The sequence below is a fragment of the Mus musculus genome, chromosome 5 (assembly GCF_000001635.26).
Source record: "Mus musculus strain C57BL/6J chromosome 5, GRCm38.p6 C57BL/6J".
In the NCBI taxonomy this organism is placed as follows: domain Eukaryota; kingdom Metazoa; phylum Chordata; class Mammalia; order Rodentia; family Muridae; genus Mus; species Mus musculus.
In genome coordinates, this window is record NC_000071.6 from 14,505,099 (window position 1) to 14,523,987 (window position 18,889).

The 18,889-nt window shown below is 39.0% G+C and overlaps 1 protein-coding gene across 10 annotated transcripts in view; it reads left to right on the plus strand.

The window, feature by feature from the left end:
* The first annotated feature begins 9,807 nt into the window (after positions 1-9,807).
* Pclo (piccolo (presynaptic cytomatrix protein)) overlaps positions 9,808-18,889 on the plus strand; it is a 348,560-nt gene continuing 339,478 nt past the window's right edge. For 6 of the 10 annotated variants that reach the window (XR_003955647.1, XR_003955650.1, XM_006503582.3 and 3 more), the window contains exons 1-2: positions 9,818-10,416; positions 15,744-17,226. Coding sequence is in view for 6 of the 10 variants with exons in the window: in XM_006503582.3 (XP_006503645.2) it covers positions 10,124-10,416; positions 15,744-17,226 (1,776 nt within the window). In the remaining 4 variants the exon portion in view is untranslated. Of the gene's footprint in view, positions 10,417-15,743; positions 17,227-18,889 lie in introns of all 10 variants that reach the window. The other 4 variants (NM_011995.4, NM_001110796.2, XR_003955649.1 and 1 more) reach the window with 3 other exon arrangements.

The window sequence follows — 18,889 nt, forward strand, 5'->3', positions numbered from 1 at the left end:
CCTTCATCATGTGTAATTTCACATACTTTAACAAAACATCCTTTCTCCTATGTCTACTTCAACAAAACGTTCCTTCACAAGTCTTCTTCATTAGTTGTACACTTGTGTCCACTTCAATAAAAACTTTCCTTCACGTATTTTCCTTAACAAAACACCATCTAACGCAACTGACTTTCCAAAAAAAAAAAAAAAAAAAAACCCTTAAGTTTCTACTTCATATTGAAAACAAAATCAATATACTCGATCATTGGCTCAGTGAATCACTTGTTTTAGAGTCAAGTTTTGGTAACAAAGATGATAAAGGAAGTCCAGGCAGTAAAGGACCCGATGGCTGAATTATCTTAATAACTGTTCTTAAATTTGTTATCATCCTCCATTTACTTGACTTCTGTTTTACAACAAACACTGGAGAATTCTCGTATATATTGAGCCTCTATCTATTCTTGTATCAGTTGTTTAAGTCTCTATAATTTTTCTTTTCTTATGGGCCACTGCTCTCATCAAAGAGGTTAGTTTGAAAACCATTTTAGAGGCATGGCTATCGGTATGTCAGCAGTGTCCACTTTTATAAATTTGGAAACTTAAATTTTCACATTCACATTTTTGTTGGTGATTTGGATAAGCTCTCTGGCTACATGGGACCCAGTAATCAAACTCTGTGTGTGTGTACAAAGTCTAGAGGAGAAGTGATATATAAGGAAGTCCAGTCATTTCAGGACCTCCAGAAACATGATGTGAGGGCTATAGAGGATAGAACTGTTCACTCTACTGATGACTTGTAGTCACCAGTTTTTTTGCCATGAAACTTGAGATGAGCAAAAAGAGTATGCTGTTCTTTATTGTGCCCCACAGTGAGCCTAGACACTGGCTGAGCCTGGACACTGGTAGGTAGCTGCAGAGTACCACCAGCTCCTCCTTCACAGACATTTTCACATACTGACCTGTAGGGTTGGAGTTGTTCACAATGACGGAGTGAGAGCAGAGTGATCCCTTTGTGCTGCTCATCATTCCCAAAGTGAACTAGTTGTTAATAGACCATAGCAAGATGTGATCTACTGAGTATATCAGAGCTGGGCTAGGTGCTCATTTTTATTAGTTGCTACCACCATTTCATTTGGCAGCATGATCCCTGGGAAAATAACATTCACTGAGATAGCTGTGGTCCGATCGGAGGGAATCTGAACCTTCATATCTCCTTGCTAGGCCTTTTAGAGATATAGATACAATTCTTTCAGGATGCTCTATTGCTGAATCACTTGATTAATGTTATGGATAGAGAGAGGCGCCTTCTTGCATATTCATTCCAATTCCAGACACAGCAGTGGTCTCCGTTTCTATATTCCTGAAGGAAAATAATTCATACCCAGGCACAAATAGAGAGATCAAGTCTAGGCTTATCTCCACAGGCAATTAGGCAAAGCAAAGCACATGTTCTAATTTACCCTGGAAGGTGCAATAGTTAAGCAGCAAGATCAAAGGACTGCTTCTGGTATCTGAACTTCTCAATGTGAACCTACTATATATCACCTTCTTTGTCTACCCCTAGAGCAGTATTGGAGTATTCCTTTCCTCAAATAAATGGAGGAGGGGATCTTAGACAGTGCCTCCTCACCATTCAGTTTGTCCAAAAGAGATGCATTGTATATATACAATTACATAATTATAAATGAAGTTGTATTAATTAAGAGTAAGGGAAGTTGTGTCTTGCATTTCCTCCCTAGGGAGGATCTTCCTGAGCACAAGAGGAGACCTCTTGAGACTAACTTTGCTATTTTTACGAGTGCCTTGCTCTTGCTTGCCCTTTCTTTAATCTGGTCAGTTTAACTACCTCACACCCAGCTTTTACATTGGTATCTAAAACATACATACCTCTTAACTTTATCAAGTTATTTATATGCAGACTTTCTGAGCCCATGATCTATGTCCAGTGTTTCATGGGCTGGTTTCGCAGACTCCGTATTGATGTATGTATGTAAGATAGCCATCTGAGTCCTTTAAGCGAAATCTTGCTGGCACATGCAATAGTGTCTGCGTTTGGTGGCTGATTGTGGGATGGACCCCTATGTGGGGTAGTCTCTGGATGGTCCTTCCTTTCATCTCATCTCCAAACTTTGTCTCTGTAACTCCTTCCATGGGTGTTTTTTTTTTTCCCCAATTCTAAGAAGGGGCAAAGTGTCCTCACTTTGGTCTTCGTTCTTCTTGAGTTTCATGTGTTTAGCAAATTGTATCTTATATCTTGGGTATTCTAAGTTTCTGGGCCAATATCCACTTATCAGTGAGTACATATTGTGTGAGTTCTTTTGTGATTAGGTTACCTCACTCAGGATGATGCCCTCCAGGTCCATCTATTTGCCTAGGAATTTCATAAATTCATTATTTCTAATAGCTGAGTAGTACTCCATTGTGTAAATGTACCACAATTTCTGTATCCATTCCTCTGTTGAGGGACATCTGGGTTCTTTCCAGCTTCTGGCTATTATAAATAAGGCTGCTATGAACATTGTGGAGCATGTGTTCTTATTACCAGTTGGATCATCTTCTGGATATATGCCCAGGAGAGGTATTGCTGGATCCTCCAGTAGTACTATGTCCAATTTTCTGAGGAACCACCAGACTGATTTCCAGAGTGGTTGTAAAAGCTTGCATTCCCACCAACAATGGAAGTGTTCCTCTTTCTCCACATCCTCGCCAGCATCTGCTGTCACATGAATTTTTTATTTTAACCATTCTGCTGGTGTGAGGTGGAATCTCAGTGTTGTTTTGATTTGCATTTCCCTGATGATTAATGATGTTGAACATTTTTTCAGGTGCTTCTCAGCCATTCGATATTCCTCAGTTGAGAATTCTTTGTTTAGTTCTGTGCCCCATTTTTTAATGGGGTTATTTGGTTTTCTGGAGTCCATCTTCTTGAGTTCTTTATATATATTGGATAGCTGTCTCTTGTGAGGCTATGCCAGTGCCTGGCAAACACAGAAGTGGATGCTCACAGTCAGCTATTGTATGAAATACAGAGCCCCCAATGGAGGAGCTAGAGAAAGTACCCAAGGAGCTGAAGGGGTCTGCAACCCTATAGGTGGAACAACAATATGAACTAACCAGTACCCCCAGAGCTTGTGTCTCCAGCTGCATATGTAGCAGAAGATGGCCTAGTCGGCCATCATTGGGAAGAGAGGCCCCTTGGTCTTGCAAATTTTATATGCCCCGGTACAGGGGAAACACCAGGGCCAAGAAGTGGGACTGGGTGGGTAATGGGGGGGGGAGGTATAGAGGACTTTTGGGTTAACATTTGAAATGTAAATGAAATAAATACCTAATAAAAATTGGGATACAAGATATAAATCTTCTTAAAAAAAAGATAGCCATCTGAATGAACACTCATATGGTAGTAGTTGAGTTACTAATATGTTCACCCATGAAAAGACTTTGCTCAGGAGGCTAGAAACTGTTTTGCCCACCCTTTGACCTTTGCAAATATCAGTATTCTGTTTTCATGAAAAATGACCAAGACTCTTGTTCTGGGAATCCATGTCCTAAGGCATTCAGGCACCCACATAAAATATTGCCAAAATGGAATTGGTGTGTCCCTGAGACTGTGAAAGGCAGTGGGTGTTACATTCTGTTGCTTTGGAGCACATAGACACTGCAGGACTTTGCTTCTTCCTCACACATAGAGAGAATATGATTTGCACCGCCAGACTTGCAGCCTCCAAGGTGTGACATCTTGATATAGATAATTACATCTTGCATTTCCCTGGAGTCCTGGCTAGAGTAGTATTATAAAATCTAAAGCCCTTTGAAATGGATTTTTCTGAACACAATATACACTCCACAAGAGCAGGAATAGAATCTCTTTTGTACCATACTGCTAAGTTTACCATCAGTGTACTACAAGTGCTTGAAGTGACTAATTAATGAAGGAAGCCTGTCCTGTTGAGCAAAGATAAGGCATCACAATCAGCTGGTGGTTCAGGCAGGCAAGAGAGGTGGTCCTACAGCTGCTCTTCAGCCTACAGAGGCTTGTTAGCCACTGAATCAACTGTTCATCTGGGAAGTATGCCCATGATCCAGGTACCAAATGTTCATCTTCCTTCAGGGCACATTTGAGGGATGAATGAAATATATAGGATGACTGGAAAGTAAACATATTATTATCTTCAAAGGAGATTTTCCTCTGTGAAAATGTTTCTAAAACCTTCCAGAATATTTTACTTTCATTAGAAAAGTAGCCATGTTTCTTTTACCAAGGAATTGCAAGCAAATCAATGAAAGATAAGATTATGTATTTTGGAATATCATTTAGTAAACTGATACTATAATTGTTTTCCTTTGAAGCACCGAAACTTTAAATATGTTTGCCTGACATGAATGATGTGACTAAAATGTATGAAAAAATAAGTTTCTTTAGTGGCAAGAAGATATTCGAAATTTGTCCTGGAGCCTGGCCTGCTGCTTCATTCCTACAGTTTAGCTATTTGCAAAAGTAGACCAGTGACAGCTACTGAAATATTTTATTCTTCGTGGTTTTCAAAAGTTTGAGACCCTTGCAACAAAGACAACTAAAACATGAAACATTATAATTATAGATGTGTTATAGACTATCTGACAAGAACAGACACTAATCTTCACATAGAAGCAGTAACTTGAATGGCTAAAGACATGGGAAGCCCAAGGAAGAATTATATAATGTTATTTCTACCCTGAGCTTACACGTCAATAATTAATCTGGCAAATCTTGAGCTCAGTTAAAATAAAACTAAACATTTTGCAAACAGCTCCTGAAATAGAGAACAATACAGTTCCTGTGATATGATTGGAAGTAACACAATCTATTCCTAATTGAAATAAAATGTGATTGTTGAAAATGATAAAGATACTTTCTTATTAAATCACCACATATGACCAAAATACTGCAATAGCAAATGATTTTCTTATCTTTTTTTTCTGCATTTATTTTTTTTTTCTAGACAGGGCTTCACTCTGTAGCCAATCATAGCATGGGACTGTCTATGCAAGAACTATATTTACAATAAAAATGTCATTTGTCTAGGGAAAATTGGTAGCATCTTAGATATAGGCAAAAATACTTTTAGTTAAGTCTCTGGACTATTTGTGATCCATTTAAGTTAATACACAAAATTAACTATCATAGTTCCACAAATATTTTAGTAATATAAAAACTATTTGCATATCTATGGGAGCTGACGTTGGATTGTACATTGTACATTCAATAGAAATTGTCTTGAAGCACCATTGACAAGTCAGGTCCTATAAAACTCCACACAGTCACTGCTTGTCGCACCGATGGCATTTCTCCTTTCAAAAACATGTAGCACTAAGTTCCCTTTTCCCCATGTTGATCTGCCTAAGTTGATCTACAATCCACACCAATCCCCAGTTCAAATTGTCACCTGTTTATTCTTCAGAGAAATTCAAGTAAAGCTATAAAAGTCAAAATATCTGACGTTTCACACATTATGAGCCTTATTAACATGAGGCCTCCCCTAGATGGTGTTATCTCAGCTCCTATAGGGCTTAAATAGTAATTGACTAGTAATTGGCCTCAATTGATTTATATCAAAAGGACTTTTACACAACATATAATAGTTTATATTATGTTTGTAATTTCTCACAAGTATTTTTAAACCTCTGACCCCAAATTTTCTCCAGGGATCTGTACACCTTTCATCTAGACAGCTGTCATGCAAATGATTTTGATACTGTCATTCTCTTCCTTGAGCAGTTTCTAAGATGTATGTATAAGTATCCCTCAGAAAACTTGTCTTGAGTAAGTTTTGCATAGTTTAATATAACTTTGTACTTGGTTATTATTAGAATAAAACATATTCTTATTGTGGCTTTTCATCAAATATGCATGTAAATATTCAAGCTAATTGGACTTTTCTACTTTATAGTTTAGGAGAGTAGATCTGGAAGATTTGAACAAATAACTCAATCTCAGTTTCACATTAAAAGTAATCATAAATACAATAAACAGAAAACTTACAGAACACAGTAAAAAAAGGGAATTTTGGATAATTGTGTATAACTAGAGCATGTGAAATCTGAAAGAATCAGTCATATAATTTAACAGAAACCACAAAACCATGTGACTTAGATAGCACTTTTTCATATTAATATCTCATCACTATTAAAATTAACATTATCATCATCAATGGCACCATCATCATGATCCTTTTGTGATGCTGTGTTGATCAGTTCCACTGATGAAACAATAATGAGCAGAGGGATCCGCTCAGTCATGGGGCTTAAGAGGCCTCAGTAACCTTATCTGTGACCCTAAACTTTACGAACTGTACTTTTCGTCCTGTAATCTTGACACCTTGCTTTAGAACTTTGAGAGATTAGGACATGGAGAAGACAAAGCTTCTGGAACAAACTTGTAATTACATAATACTCCCACTTAGGTTTTTGGTAGACAGTTGGTTACATTTGGTCCTTGTAAAGGTGGAAAAAAATCTCATTTACTTTTGGATAGCCATTTGGAAGTCTCACTGGGAAGGGCTTTGGATTTTATGACTTCATGGTTGTGACTCATTTACGACCAACAGGTCATCAATCCGGCATACCCCGCTTACCATCTTTAGTGCATCTTACCATACACAAGTGCATCTACCTGTTCTCCTCACCTGCTCTTCATTATCTGCCCCTCCTCCCCTAAACTCTCCTCAGCTTTCCCTCATAAAACTGCAAGCTACTGTAATTTCAATTCTTTCAAAGTCTTTAGTTCAGGTATTTCATACAGACGTGTTGATTTTCAAAAAAAGTCTTAGCATGAGGAATAACTACAAGAACATGGACAAACTGGAATAACTGCCGTCCAAGATATTTCCAGTCATTTTTAGTTGCTAACTATTATTATATACCACATTAGAATCTATGAAAATGAGATAAGAAGTAAATGAAAAAATTTCATTCTCTAAAGCTAGGAAGTTATGTGGTTATATGGTATGCATCCGTAGAGTATTTCACAAATTGACTTGTGTCCTGATCAGGCTGAATGAATTAGAATGAAACTATCTTCAGTCAAATATAAATTTATTTAAAAGTCATTAGTGTGACAGCAATTTCCATTTTAAATTGATAAATCCCTCCCCCAAATAAAAACTTCCATTACATTCTACACCACTTTAATTCTGCCCATTAGAAGCCTGAGTTGCACCTCAGATTTTGGATAATTCAAACATGTAGAGACATTTTAATCTAGTAACATGGTTGCTCTGGCAAGGGATCACATCCAAAAACCTTCTACATGTATATGATCTAGATGGAATGCAGACATACTTCAGTGAGAAGATAAGAACATATTGCCAAAGTTACAAGGCTAAGCAGAGTAATTCAGTGAGAAGCCAAGAGGAAGCCAGTTTAAATCCATCAGCTTGGAGATGAGCTTGGACCAGAACAGCTGAGTTAATCCAACCAGCAAGAGTTCTGGAAGAGCCAGAAAGGATGCGCTTACTCCACACTAGGTCTCAGAGGTTCATTCTAGGTCTAGGTTAGATTGTATAGAGGCCAGAAGCTTCCAGGACTAGACCCAGGTTAGCAGACAAAGGCTGGAAGCAGAAGCCCGCAGGATTCAGGTTTACATAAGATTTTATTGTATAGAGTCTAGAATCTTCCAGGCCTGGGTTTAGGGATAGTTAAAACAGGAAAAGAAATGCTCTGAGGCCAGCCCAAGCTATGTATGCACACTAATTAGTTACAGCTATCATCCGAGGAAATAAAAGCGATATTTACACACATGTAAGGAAAGCACTTGACTATGGGTTAGAGTTTCTGTTCACATCAAGTTGGTAGAGTGCTAGTAGGCATGAAGATCCAGATTTAATAACCCAAGCACCACAGGAGGAAGTTACTCTTTGCTATGCCACCATTCCGAGGTCAGTTTGGGCTACACAAGACCCTGTCTCAAAAACAACTTCAACAACTCACTTCCTAAGAACTAACAAACTAGCTAGACAATTGAAAAGGAAAACCTAGAGTTTGTAAGGTCTTGATGACAAAGCCAATTTTGAAAGTCAGCACTCCAAACATGTCCTCATTGCTAAGTTCTCATTTAATAGTCCATTTATTTTCCACAACTCATTTTTCATAGTCTGCTGGCATTTTCTTCAAGGGGAAGAGTGTAAAGAAGAAAGGAAATTTACACTTTTCCAAAATGGGCCATATATTATTCCTATTAGTTACTAATTTCCTTACATCATCATCTGATTTTGTTCTTATGACTTCCCGGGTTCCTTTCCACCTACAGAAGTATATAAAAATTAATATGCTGTTTTCTCCCCTCAATCATTACTCTAAAGCTACAGCTTGAAGGTTGTGGTTTGCAGATGTGCATACATAAAATATTATTTTATTCTCTCAAAGGACGAGAAACAGTTAACATATGAATCTTCCTTTTCCCTACTCGTTTACAGATGATACTGATTTCCATGCGATGTCCATGCAATTGCTGGTTCTGAAAGAGAAATACTACAAGATGCAGGATTTTTGCCTAATTATGTCCTTTTTTGAAGTAAACTCCCCTTTTAAAATATTCACATATTCTATTTGCCTGTAGGACTATCAGAAAGTCTGATTGTTTGGGCTTAATTTGTTTGTGAAAACATTCTCTTTATCTTAATGAATGACTTGAAGCTCTGACTTTGGAAGTCACATCCCTAATATATTATGAAAGAATCAAAAAGTCAATCAGTTTCCAGTGACATAACAAATAATGCAATTTCCTCTGTTGAGTAGCTGTCATTAACTCTAGTAATGTTAGACACAGATTGTTTTGTAACTGTGCCAATTTTCTATTTTAAAAGTAGAAGGTTTGAACCTACTTCATAGATAAGAATTTTGTCAAAACTTGGAAATGTATCTTGTGAGATCATGTTCATATCTGTGTATTAGTTCAGTTTCTTATTCTTAGCTTTTGATCTCTTTAAGCTTAAAAGTTGAGACTTAACACTTTATAAGAAAACATTACATAGCAAATTTTGAGTTTCAGACTCAGCAATAATTGGAATAATTACTCTAGAATAGAAGTAAGAAGTATGGTGGTGGGGTGCTGAAAATATAGACAGCTTTGTTGTTAAGCAGCTGTGTGATTAACGAGATTTATCTACTGAGATTTTTCTCTTTTTACATTTGTTAAATTAGAAATAATAAAATGGATGGACAAGACTTGAAACCATGACTTAGAAGTTTTACATAAAAGCAACAGACTTCAAAATTTGTTGTTCCCTTGGCGAGCAATTTCCCATAATTCTTTCCATTGGTGTAGTTGAGGAAACAGCGCAAGGTGCAAGCATTCAAAAAATTTTCCCAATTTACTAATGTATCACTTTGAAAAAGTCAACCTAATTGTTCTGGTAAAGCTCTCTAAGATAAAGGCCATTTCATCTCATATTGGGAAATTTTCTTTAAAAACTAGACGGATTCTTTCTCCCTCATCTTTAGTTACCAGAATCTTTCTTAGGAAATTTTATAAATCCTTTCACAGTCCCTTGGGAGGATTCGGAGGTGAAGGGGGGCGGGGGGAAGAAAAAGAAACTACAAATCCCAAGAGGCAGAGCTGCAGACATAACCCCTTCCGCTCTTTTCCCCCTAAATTGAGCTCGCGAAAACTCAGGTTGAGGCATCCTGCTATATGCCTGAAGGAAGTGTCCGCAGTTCGCCGGGCCTTTTAGCATGGCATCATCTGGTGCCTTTAAGTCGGTGTCTAGGCGTCTACGCGCGATGCGACGCAGGGCGGGTAGGCGTGGCGGACATCACCTGTTCGGGGCGGCGCACGCGCAGTACCGGCGCGGCGAGGGGGCGGGGCGCGGGGCGGGGCCGTCGGCGCGGGGCTGGCCGAGCTCCGCTGCTTCTGGGCTGCTCCGGCGCTGAGGAGGCAACCGGGAGACAGGGCGTGAGAAGCTTCCCTGGCGCTGTCCAACATGGAGGAGCTGCCCGGCGCCGGCACAGCCTGCGGACTGGTCTGAGCTCGCCCCACTTCCCCAGGCAGCCGGGAGGGCGCGGAGCCCCCAGGGCTGGGCAGCCTGCACGCCCCGGGGCGGACCCCGGCTGGCGGGGCTCGGACGGCCGCGGGCTTCTGCACCGGGACGTGTCCCGCCGAGCCATGGGCAACGAGGCGAGCTTGGAAGGGGAAGGGCTCCCCGAAGGGTTGGCGGCGGCCGCAGGCGGGGCTGGCGGCTCCGGGAGCGCCCTGCACCCGGGGATCCCAGCCGGCATGGAGGCGGACCTGAGCCAGCTGAGCGAGGAGGAGAGGAGACAGATCGCTGCTGTCATGTCAAGGGCGCAGGGGCTGCCCAAGGGAAGCGTCCCCGCGGCCGCTGCGGAGTCGCCCTCCATGCACAGGCACGCACAGCATGATGGAGAGGTCCAAGCATATATATACCGCTTCCCGTGCACGTACGTGTATGTGCCCGCACGGTGGTACATATATGTCGCCTCCCTTCATTTTATTCTCCCTAATGGGGTGGCGATAAGGCGATCATAAGCTTTTGGATGGGCGGAATAAAAACGATGCAGTGTAGAGTTTCTGGTGGGATAGTCATGGGTTGCATTCTTGGAATTGTGATTTTAGGTTGTGATTCCCCTCCCCTTGGCCTTTTGCAACCTTTTCCACTAGGTTGGTGTGGAGAGACGCCCTACGGTGTTTTTACTAATCTGGAAATCTTCCATTAATACAACACAGATGTTTAAAAAATGGATAGAGCTGGGTTGCTTGTTTACCTGTACGCTTAAACCTCTGTAGTGTTCTGAGGTCTTTTTTCTCTGAGAATGATGTGTAAATATTCTTATAACAATACCCTTAGCCCACTGGAGGGGACTGGTCCTTCCTGCCCAACCTGTCCCTAGAGAACATGAGCTGCCTAGGTGAAAAGCATAGACTAAATATACCTTTTATATTCAGTGAAGGCCCTAAGATATTTTGTAACATTAAACAGATGGTTCGGTCACAGCAGAGCAGGTGCTGTACATGTATTTCTGAATTAGCATATGCTAGTTTAAAAACCATTGCTCTTTTATAATGCAAAAAATGACTTTCCGTTTATAGAACATGCGAATTTGTATTACCTTAAGCTTAGGTTTCAGTACTCAGTTAAAAACAAAATAAATAAAGGACAATTATAAAACTAATCTTTAGTATTAACATATTAATTTGCTCTCTAGCTTTTTATTTTCCCTTTTCCTAATGAATAAGTTGTTTTCTAATTAGAGGACCCAGGGTATAATCTTGTTTTCTCCACCTCTGTTATTGTAAACAAATACTTTAACTTTACATCCTTCTGCAGAAAAAATATCTGTCTATCCATGGTCCTGAAACATCCTTTGAACCAACTGACAGGACTTCCACAATCTTGACTTGAGATACTGAAAGGTGTAGAATGATCTACTTCATAAACTTGAAAAAAAAATTCAACTAAGCTGCCAGAATGCAAATATAAGTGCGCAGTTTTGCCAGATATCATAATGAACTTAGTATAGGAGCAGTCTCAATTTCTGAAGGACAGTGATTTTGTTTTCAAGTATTATCTGAAATGTTGGGACTCTGTCAGGTAAAAACCCCTGTTTAATATGAAAGAAAACACTAGCGTACAAATTAGCCCCCGAATTTGAAATGTACTTATTGTTTAAAACTGTGGTTTTGGCCTTTTTCTTTATTTACAAGGTGAGCTGGGTTTCTCCACTTGCTGGAATCCTGACTTTGGAAAAAAACGGTAGCGTGCATTTAGTCTGTCATTTTGGGATAATAACGAGGAGTAGAGATTTTATTAGTCAGATTTATCATTTTTCCAGAGGGGCTCATGCAACAGGTCTGGCATGGATACAAATGCCAGTGAGATTTGTGTTTGCATTTCTATCTTGCTTCTGCACAACAGATGCTGAGGAAACAATTCCACCTATATGTGTTGCTTAGGTTGTATGTGCACTGCAGAATACTTCCAGAGTTTCCCATTACCAACTGGACACTTTGGGATGGCTATTACTAGGCAATCTGTGCCCTAAATTGCAACTGGTTATGGTTTGCAAAAGATATGCATGAAGAATTTCTGATTTTTGTAACACATTTTTGTTTTGCTGAAATATTTCTATAAAAGCCATTTTTGGGAAAATATGCATCTGTATGATAATGAGTCACTTGACCTGTCGCTTAGGCTTTCAGGATCATTGTCATTAAATATATGTGTATCTAGAAGGTCCAAATTATTTCAAATTTTAAGAACTTAAAAGATGTGCATTTATTTATTCTGCTTTATTTTTGAGAAGTAAGAATTTTCAGTCTCAAGACTCAGATTCTTACATGGATTTTATGTGACTCACAGCAAATTAATATGCATTTTTCAACCCATGTGTGTCTCAGGTTCCTTGCCTCTAAGGAATATAATAAGACCCGTCTTACCTATTTCAGGAAGTCATTTTGAGGATAACCCAGAAGTTCACAGTGTGTTTGTTTGTTTGTTTGTTTTTGTTTTTTCTGGATTTCTAATGATAAGGAGTATGACAAATATAAAGCCCAGGAATCTCAATGCCAGCCATGGAAAACAATCAATGTGGCCGCAGATGTATGTTGTAGGATTCATTATTAGAAATACTTTTGAGACAAAACTATATTCCTCACATATGGATAAGTGAGCACGAATCCTCCTAGCAGCACCCTCATTATGAGGCTGGAGGCCAGACTTTTAAAACTTAGGTTCCTGACTTTAAACTAGTCTCTTAGCCTTTGAAATCCTATATTCTCTCTAGTATAGAAGTGGGTATACATTTCTAAGGTTATTTTTATTTCTGATATGGAATATTTTATGTGACTCAGCATTGCCAAATTGTCATTGACTGCTGTGTTACATTTAAAAACATCTCATCATTCCAGCTGCCTCCACATCATTATATTTGCGTATGCCAGAAATATCATTTTATCTGAAACAGTCTCTCTCCTAACTTATGAACGAGAAGTTCTAATCTGGGAATGGCAATAGTAAAAATGAAAAAGGAAGTAGAATTAAACATGAATAACTTCATCTGGAATCAGAATAAGATTACAAACAAAATTCTTCAGAATGTTGATTTATTAAAGACCCAGTAGTGAAAGACAATTTTATTACTACATTTCATTTTATTCATGAGCATGAGATATGAGGTGGCTCACAGCAAATCTCCTGTGATAGAAGATAAAAAAAAATTGGAAATTGATGATTTCCCTTAGTGCTCCTTTGAGCCTTCCCTGCTGAGTGACCATCTGCTCAACTGGGTTTTGTTTGTTTGCTTTGGTTTGGTTTTTTTGGTTTTTATGTTTTGTTTTGTTTATTGATATCAAACAATAGGTCAAGTCCAGGTTCTTAAGTCAACATAGAAAGTATGCATTTAAATCTTAGAAAGCCTTTAGAAGAACTCAAGAAGCCAAACCCTGATACGTCCATTCATTGGTTTTCATATCCAGGTACTCATTGATTCATCAAACACTAATGCTCTTCTCCGAGGTGCCAGGTCTGATTCTTGCAATGAGGCGACTGGTGACCAGTGTGCTTCTAGCTCCCTGTTCAGTGGATAAGACACAGATTACATTTTAGTTAACTCTTAGCAGAGCGGTTGTGAAGGCAAGCAGCCCAGGACACCACAGTTGCCCAGGCTCCTTTACATCTTTGTCTGGTGTCAAGCTGCTCTCTTTGTGGGTTTCTTTCTTTTTGCCTTTTTAAAAACAAAAACAAAAAACAAAAACTTGAATTTACATACTGAAAGCAATTAAAACTAAGGTATAATTTGGGACTCGTATTAATGGCTACGTAAGTCTTTTCTGGCAGGGAGCTTCTTTAACACAGTACAAGTTAATTTTTGTGGGGTATTTATGCAATTATAACATAATGTAAAAAATAATGTGTGTCACATGAAGCTTGTTTTCAATTTTGTTGTCTTGTTACCACAAATATTTGGCATTTGTGAAATTCCTTTTAGGTTTTTCACTTATTACACATACCTAGGGCTAAATGAAGACACTGTATTACAAGATACAGATTAAGATAAATTTATCAGTATTTTCAGAAAATAACAATTAAATAAAATCAAGAATAGGTTTTTTTTTTTTTTGCCTTTGTTTAGAGCTAATTCTAAAGAACCACATACAAAGGTGCAGTATAGTGAAATTCCTAAGTAATTACTTATGAGACAGGCACATCTATAAGGGTTTTATTTCAGTGGAGTTTTGCACTGTATTGATTGAATGTGGAACATTTCTAGAATAATGCTAAACTCTGTACAATGTATCTGTTTGGAAATAACCAATTTTCAGTTAGGTACTGTGACTCTTCTTCCTTCCTGTGGCCAGATAGAAGCAGTTGCAATATGTACAAATGTAAATATGTAGCAATGATTAAAAAAAATCACAGGGATTTTGGAAGTGACTCTGGGAAATAGTTCTGAGTCTTTTTTAAAAGTGAAAGCTTTGGAAACATAGTAAAACATTTACTTAAAAAAATCTTTTCCTGGAACAACCTTCCCACACTCTTTTATTATTGTTAACATTAATATTATATAGTCCTGGGATCAATTGCAACACCTTGCACAGGCTAGGCAGACACTGTACCAGTGAGCTACAATCTACCATACTAACTCATTTTATTACCTCATTTTATGCATATATTTCAGTGAGAAATTATTTTCTTTCTTAGCTCCAGGTCATACGTTTCCATTTCTTTCACCCCTCTCTTAGATCCTGATTTACACTTGAAGGATTGAGGAAGATCTGAGTAAAATTATTAACTAACACAAAGTTGAAAATATGTAGCTGTGCCCCTAACTAGCCAAGTTTGAATTGAATGAAAAATGTAACCTGTATTGTGATTATTTCATATGTCATGGCCTCCAAAATCGTTAATTCTTTTCCATGTTTTTCCAAAGAGAAATATATGTTTTCCAAATGTAAGATGACATAAATAAAAGAAAACTACTTATCTGGTTTCCTCCACAGTTTCCATGGAGAATGTGATTAGTTGTTCTTTTGCTGTTGACAAAAAGGGTTTATTCAAAATTTAACATACCTAGTTTTAATTATTCCGTTCAAATCATTTAAAGTTTATCATAGTTACACGATTTAAAAGAAATAATTGTCATGTAAAGTTACTTGTCACAGCTCTCTAGCAGCATCAGTGATAATTGTTAAAATTACAGTTGTGACAATAAATAGGGTAGTAAACACTGAATGAAGCTGCTCCATGTTTTCCTCCTCTGAGCAAAGTTGTAGCACTTTCCAAAAATAGGTTCATAGCCAGCTTCATGCTGTTTAGCTCTAAGGTAATATCCCAAGATACTTTAAGACTCATCTGTGATGTTGAGTAAAAACTTCATATTAATGATTAACTATTAGAAAAGATAAAGTAATATTGGTCTTGCACAAGAAAAGTTGTTTGGCAGTTAACATAAAAATGTACAAGCTTAGTAATTAATATACAAATCTGTACAAGGTTTCTTAAGGATATGCCATGTCTATATGTTATAGTTCAGTAGGTACATGTGTGTAAGTTTTTGTTATTTAACAACTAATCACCATCCACAAGAAATTTTCTTACATTACTTTGTTGAAAATGTCTACCCATTTAAAAGTAACAGACAAGAAAAGTTTTGCAGGCAATACAGGTTGCAACAAAAATTATGTCTACATATGTTTGAGTTACAAAAACATCCAATAGTTTTAAATATTGGTTTGACTTGAACTAATTTCCACTATTTCCATTTTCTAGGAAACAAGAGTTGGATAGTAGTCAGGCTCCACAGCAACCCGGAAAGCCACCGGACCCTGGGCGTCCCCCTCAGCATGGTCTTAGCAAAAGCAGAACTACGGACACGTTTAGGTCAGAGCAGAAGCTGCCTGGAAGGAGCCCGTCCACTATTAGCTTGAAAGAATCCAAGTCCAGAACTGATTTTAAGGAAGAATACAAGTCTAGTATGATGCCTGGTTTCTTCTCAGATGTTAATCCTTTAAGTGCTGTCTCCTCTGTTGTAAATAAATTCAACCCTTTTGATTTGATATCAGACTCCGAGGCAGTCCAGGAGGAAACTACAAAGAAACAAAAAGTTGCTCAGAAGGACCAAGGGAAATCGGAAGGAATCACAAAACCTTCCTTACAGCAACCATCACCCAAGTTGATCCCTAAACAGCAAGGACCAGGGAAGGAAGTGATCCCGCAGGATATCCCCTCCAAGTCAGTATCCTCCCAGCAAGCAGAAAAAACAAAACCACAAGCCCCTGGCACAGCAAAACCTTCCCAGCAGAGTCCAGCCCAAACACCAGCTCAGCAAGCAAAACCTGTAGCCCAACAGCCTGGACCTGCAAAGGCCACAGTCCAGCAACCAGGGCCAGCAAAGTCCCCAGCTCAACCAGCAGGGACAGGGAAGTCCCCAGCACAACCTCCAGTGACAGCCAAGCCCCCAGCTCAACAGGCTGGCTTAGAGAAGACCTCATTGCAGCAGCCTGGGCCAAAGTCTCTAGCTCAGACTCCTGGTCAGGGAAAGGTTCCACCAGGGCCAGCAAAGTCCCCAGCCCAGCAGCCAGGGACAGCTAAACTCCCAGCCCAACAGCCTGGCCCACAGACTGCAGCTAAGGTACCTGGGCCTACAAAAACTCCAGCTCAGCTATCTGGACCTGGAAAAACACCAGCTCAGCAGCCTGGTCCAACAAAGCCTTCACCTCAGCAGCCCATTCCAGCAAAGCCCCAGCCTCAACAACCTGTTGCCACAAAACCTCAGCCTCAACAGCCAGCCCCAGCAAAGCCCCAGCCTCAGCACCCAACTCCAGCAAAGCCCCAGCCTCAACACCCAACTCCAGCAAAGCCCCAGCCTCAGCAGCCCACCCCAGCAAAGCCACAGCCTCAACAGCCAACTCCAGCAAAGCCCCAGCCTCAACAGCCCACCCCAGCAAAGCCCCAGCCTCAACACCCAACTCCAGCAAAGCCCCAGCCTCAACAGCCAGGCCTGGGAAAACCTTCAGCTCAACAACCTTCTAAATCAATAAGCCAAACGGTAACAGGAAGACCTCTGCAAGCACCACCAACTTCTGCAGCACAGGCGCCAGCACAAGGCCTCTCTAAAACCATCTGTCCTCTTTGCAACACCACTGAGCTTCTGTTGCATACTCCAGAAAAGGCCAATTTTAACACATGTACTGAGTGTCAAAGCACCGTGTGTAGCCTCTGTGGTTTTAACCCCAATCCTCACTTAACTGAGGTGAGTGCATTGATTTACCAGTCCAAGCTCCGAAACCAAAGCATTGGTGTCCACACAGGAGGTCTTCTCTGTCATGTAGGCCAGGGAGTTGTCTTGATCTCTTCCTGTCTTTCTTCATCCCTTCCTCACTTTGGTCCTTTCCTTTTCCCTGTCAATTGTATGTTTATATTTATAAAAATTCCCTCAATTGACAATCCTAGCATAGTTCAGAAACGTTTCTGAAAATGTGGTATATAGTACAAATATGAATTGAAGGTAGAAGGTGAACTCCTAAATTCACTCTGTGTTTAATACCTATATTATTTGTTACTTATGAATTGATATTGCTTCAGTTTTTAAACTGATGCTCTCACGTACCAGATTTTGATATTATTGCTTTGTAGCTTGTTTGTTTCAGTATTTATTTATTTATTTATTTATTGAGACAAGGTTTGCTACCTAGCCCAATCTAACTTGAACTTACATAGTTCAAGTTGCTTCTAATTTGTGATCTTCATTCTAAGCCTTCTAAATTTTGGTATTATACACATTCTTGAGCCCACCCAACTCTCATACTATTAACTGAAATAAATTTGCATTTTAGAAAATGGATAATTATCTTCAATTTTCTAAAGTTTTTATTATTACCCACAATTCAGTTTTCAATTAGTGCATACTTATCCCCATTGGTGATTCTTCTCTATCCAAAATGACATACGTCACTCATTCCTGAGAGTTACTTATAAGTATATGGATGAATTCACAGAAATGAAGTTATTAAAGATGACTTATCATTGATGTGTGAGTTCTCAGATGTGTTCATGTCAGTTACCTAGATAACCTGCTTAACCATCAAAAGAAAGAGGACAAAGAATGAAGCAGAAGGTTTTGGTAATTATCTTAGTATTGATAAAATAATTCTCAGGTAGTAAGTGCTAGGTAGAGTAAAGTAGCATTTTAATAGGTTGCTATTAGGGACTAGAGAGAAGGGATCTATGGAATGACCAAGAAACTCTTTGAATTGAAAAATGATACCATGTTTGATTTTCTGGGTCTGGATTATCTTACTCAGGATGATTTTTTTTTCTAGTTCCATTTATTTACCTGCAAATTTCATGATTTTGTTTTTTTTTTAAAGTGGATAAATAATACTACATTTTATAAATATAGCATACTTTCTTTATCCATTCATCTGTTGAGTGTCATCTAGGTTGTTTCAGTTGCTGGCTATTGTGCATAGAGTAGCAATTAGTATGTGTGAGCAAGTGTTTTTGGGCTAAGATGGAACACCTTTAGGTATGTGCTGAAGAGTACTATAGTTGAATATTGAGGTAGATGGATTCCCATCTTTCCGGGGAACCACCACACCGATTCCCGTAGTGGCTGTATAAGTTTGCATTCCCACTAGCAATGGCTATGTGTGCCCTTTACCCTAGATCTTTGCCATCCCCAGCTGACACTTGTTTTATTAATCTTAGCCATTTTGACCGGTGTAAGACGAAATCTCAAAGTAGTTCTGATTTGCATTTCCCTGATGGCTAAGAATGTTGTACATTTCTTTTAGTGCTTTTTGGCCCTTTGAGTTTCCTCTTTTGCAAGTCCTCTTTTTAGATCTGCACCCCATTTTTAAAATTGTATTGTTTTCTTGACATTTAGTGTTTTGAGTTCTTTACATATTTTGAAT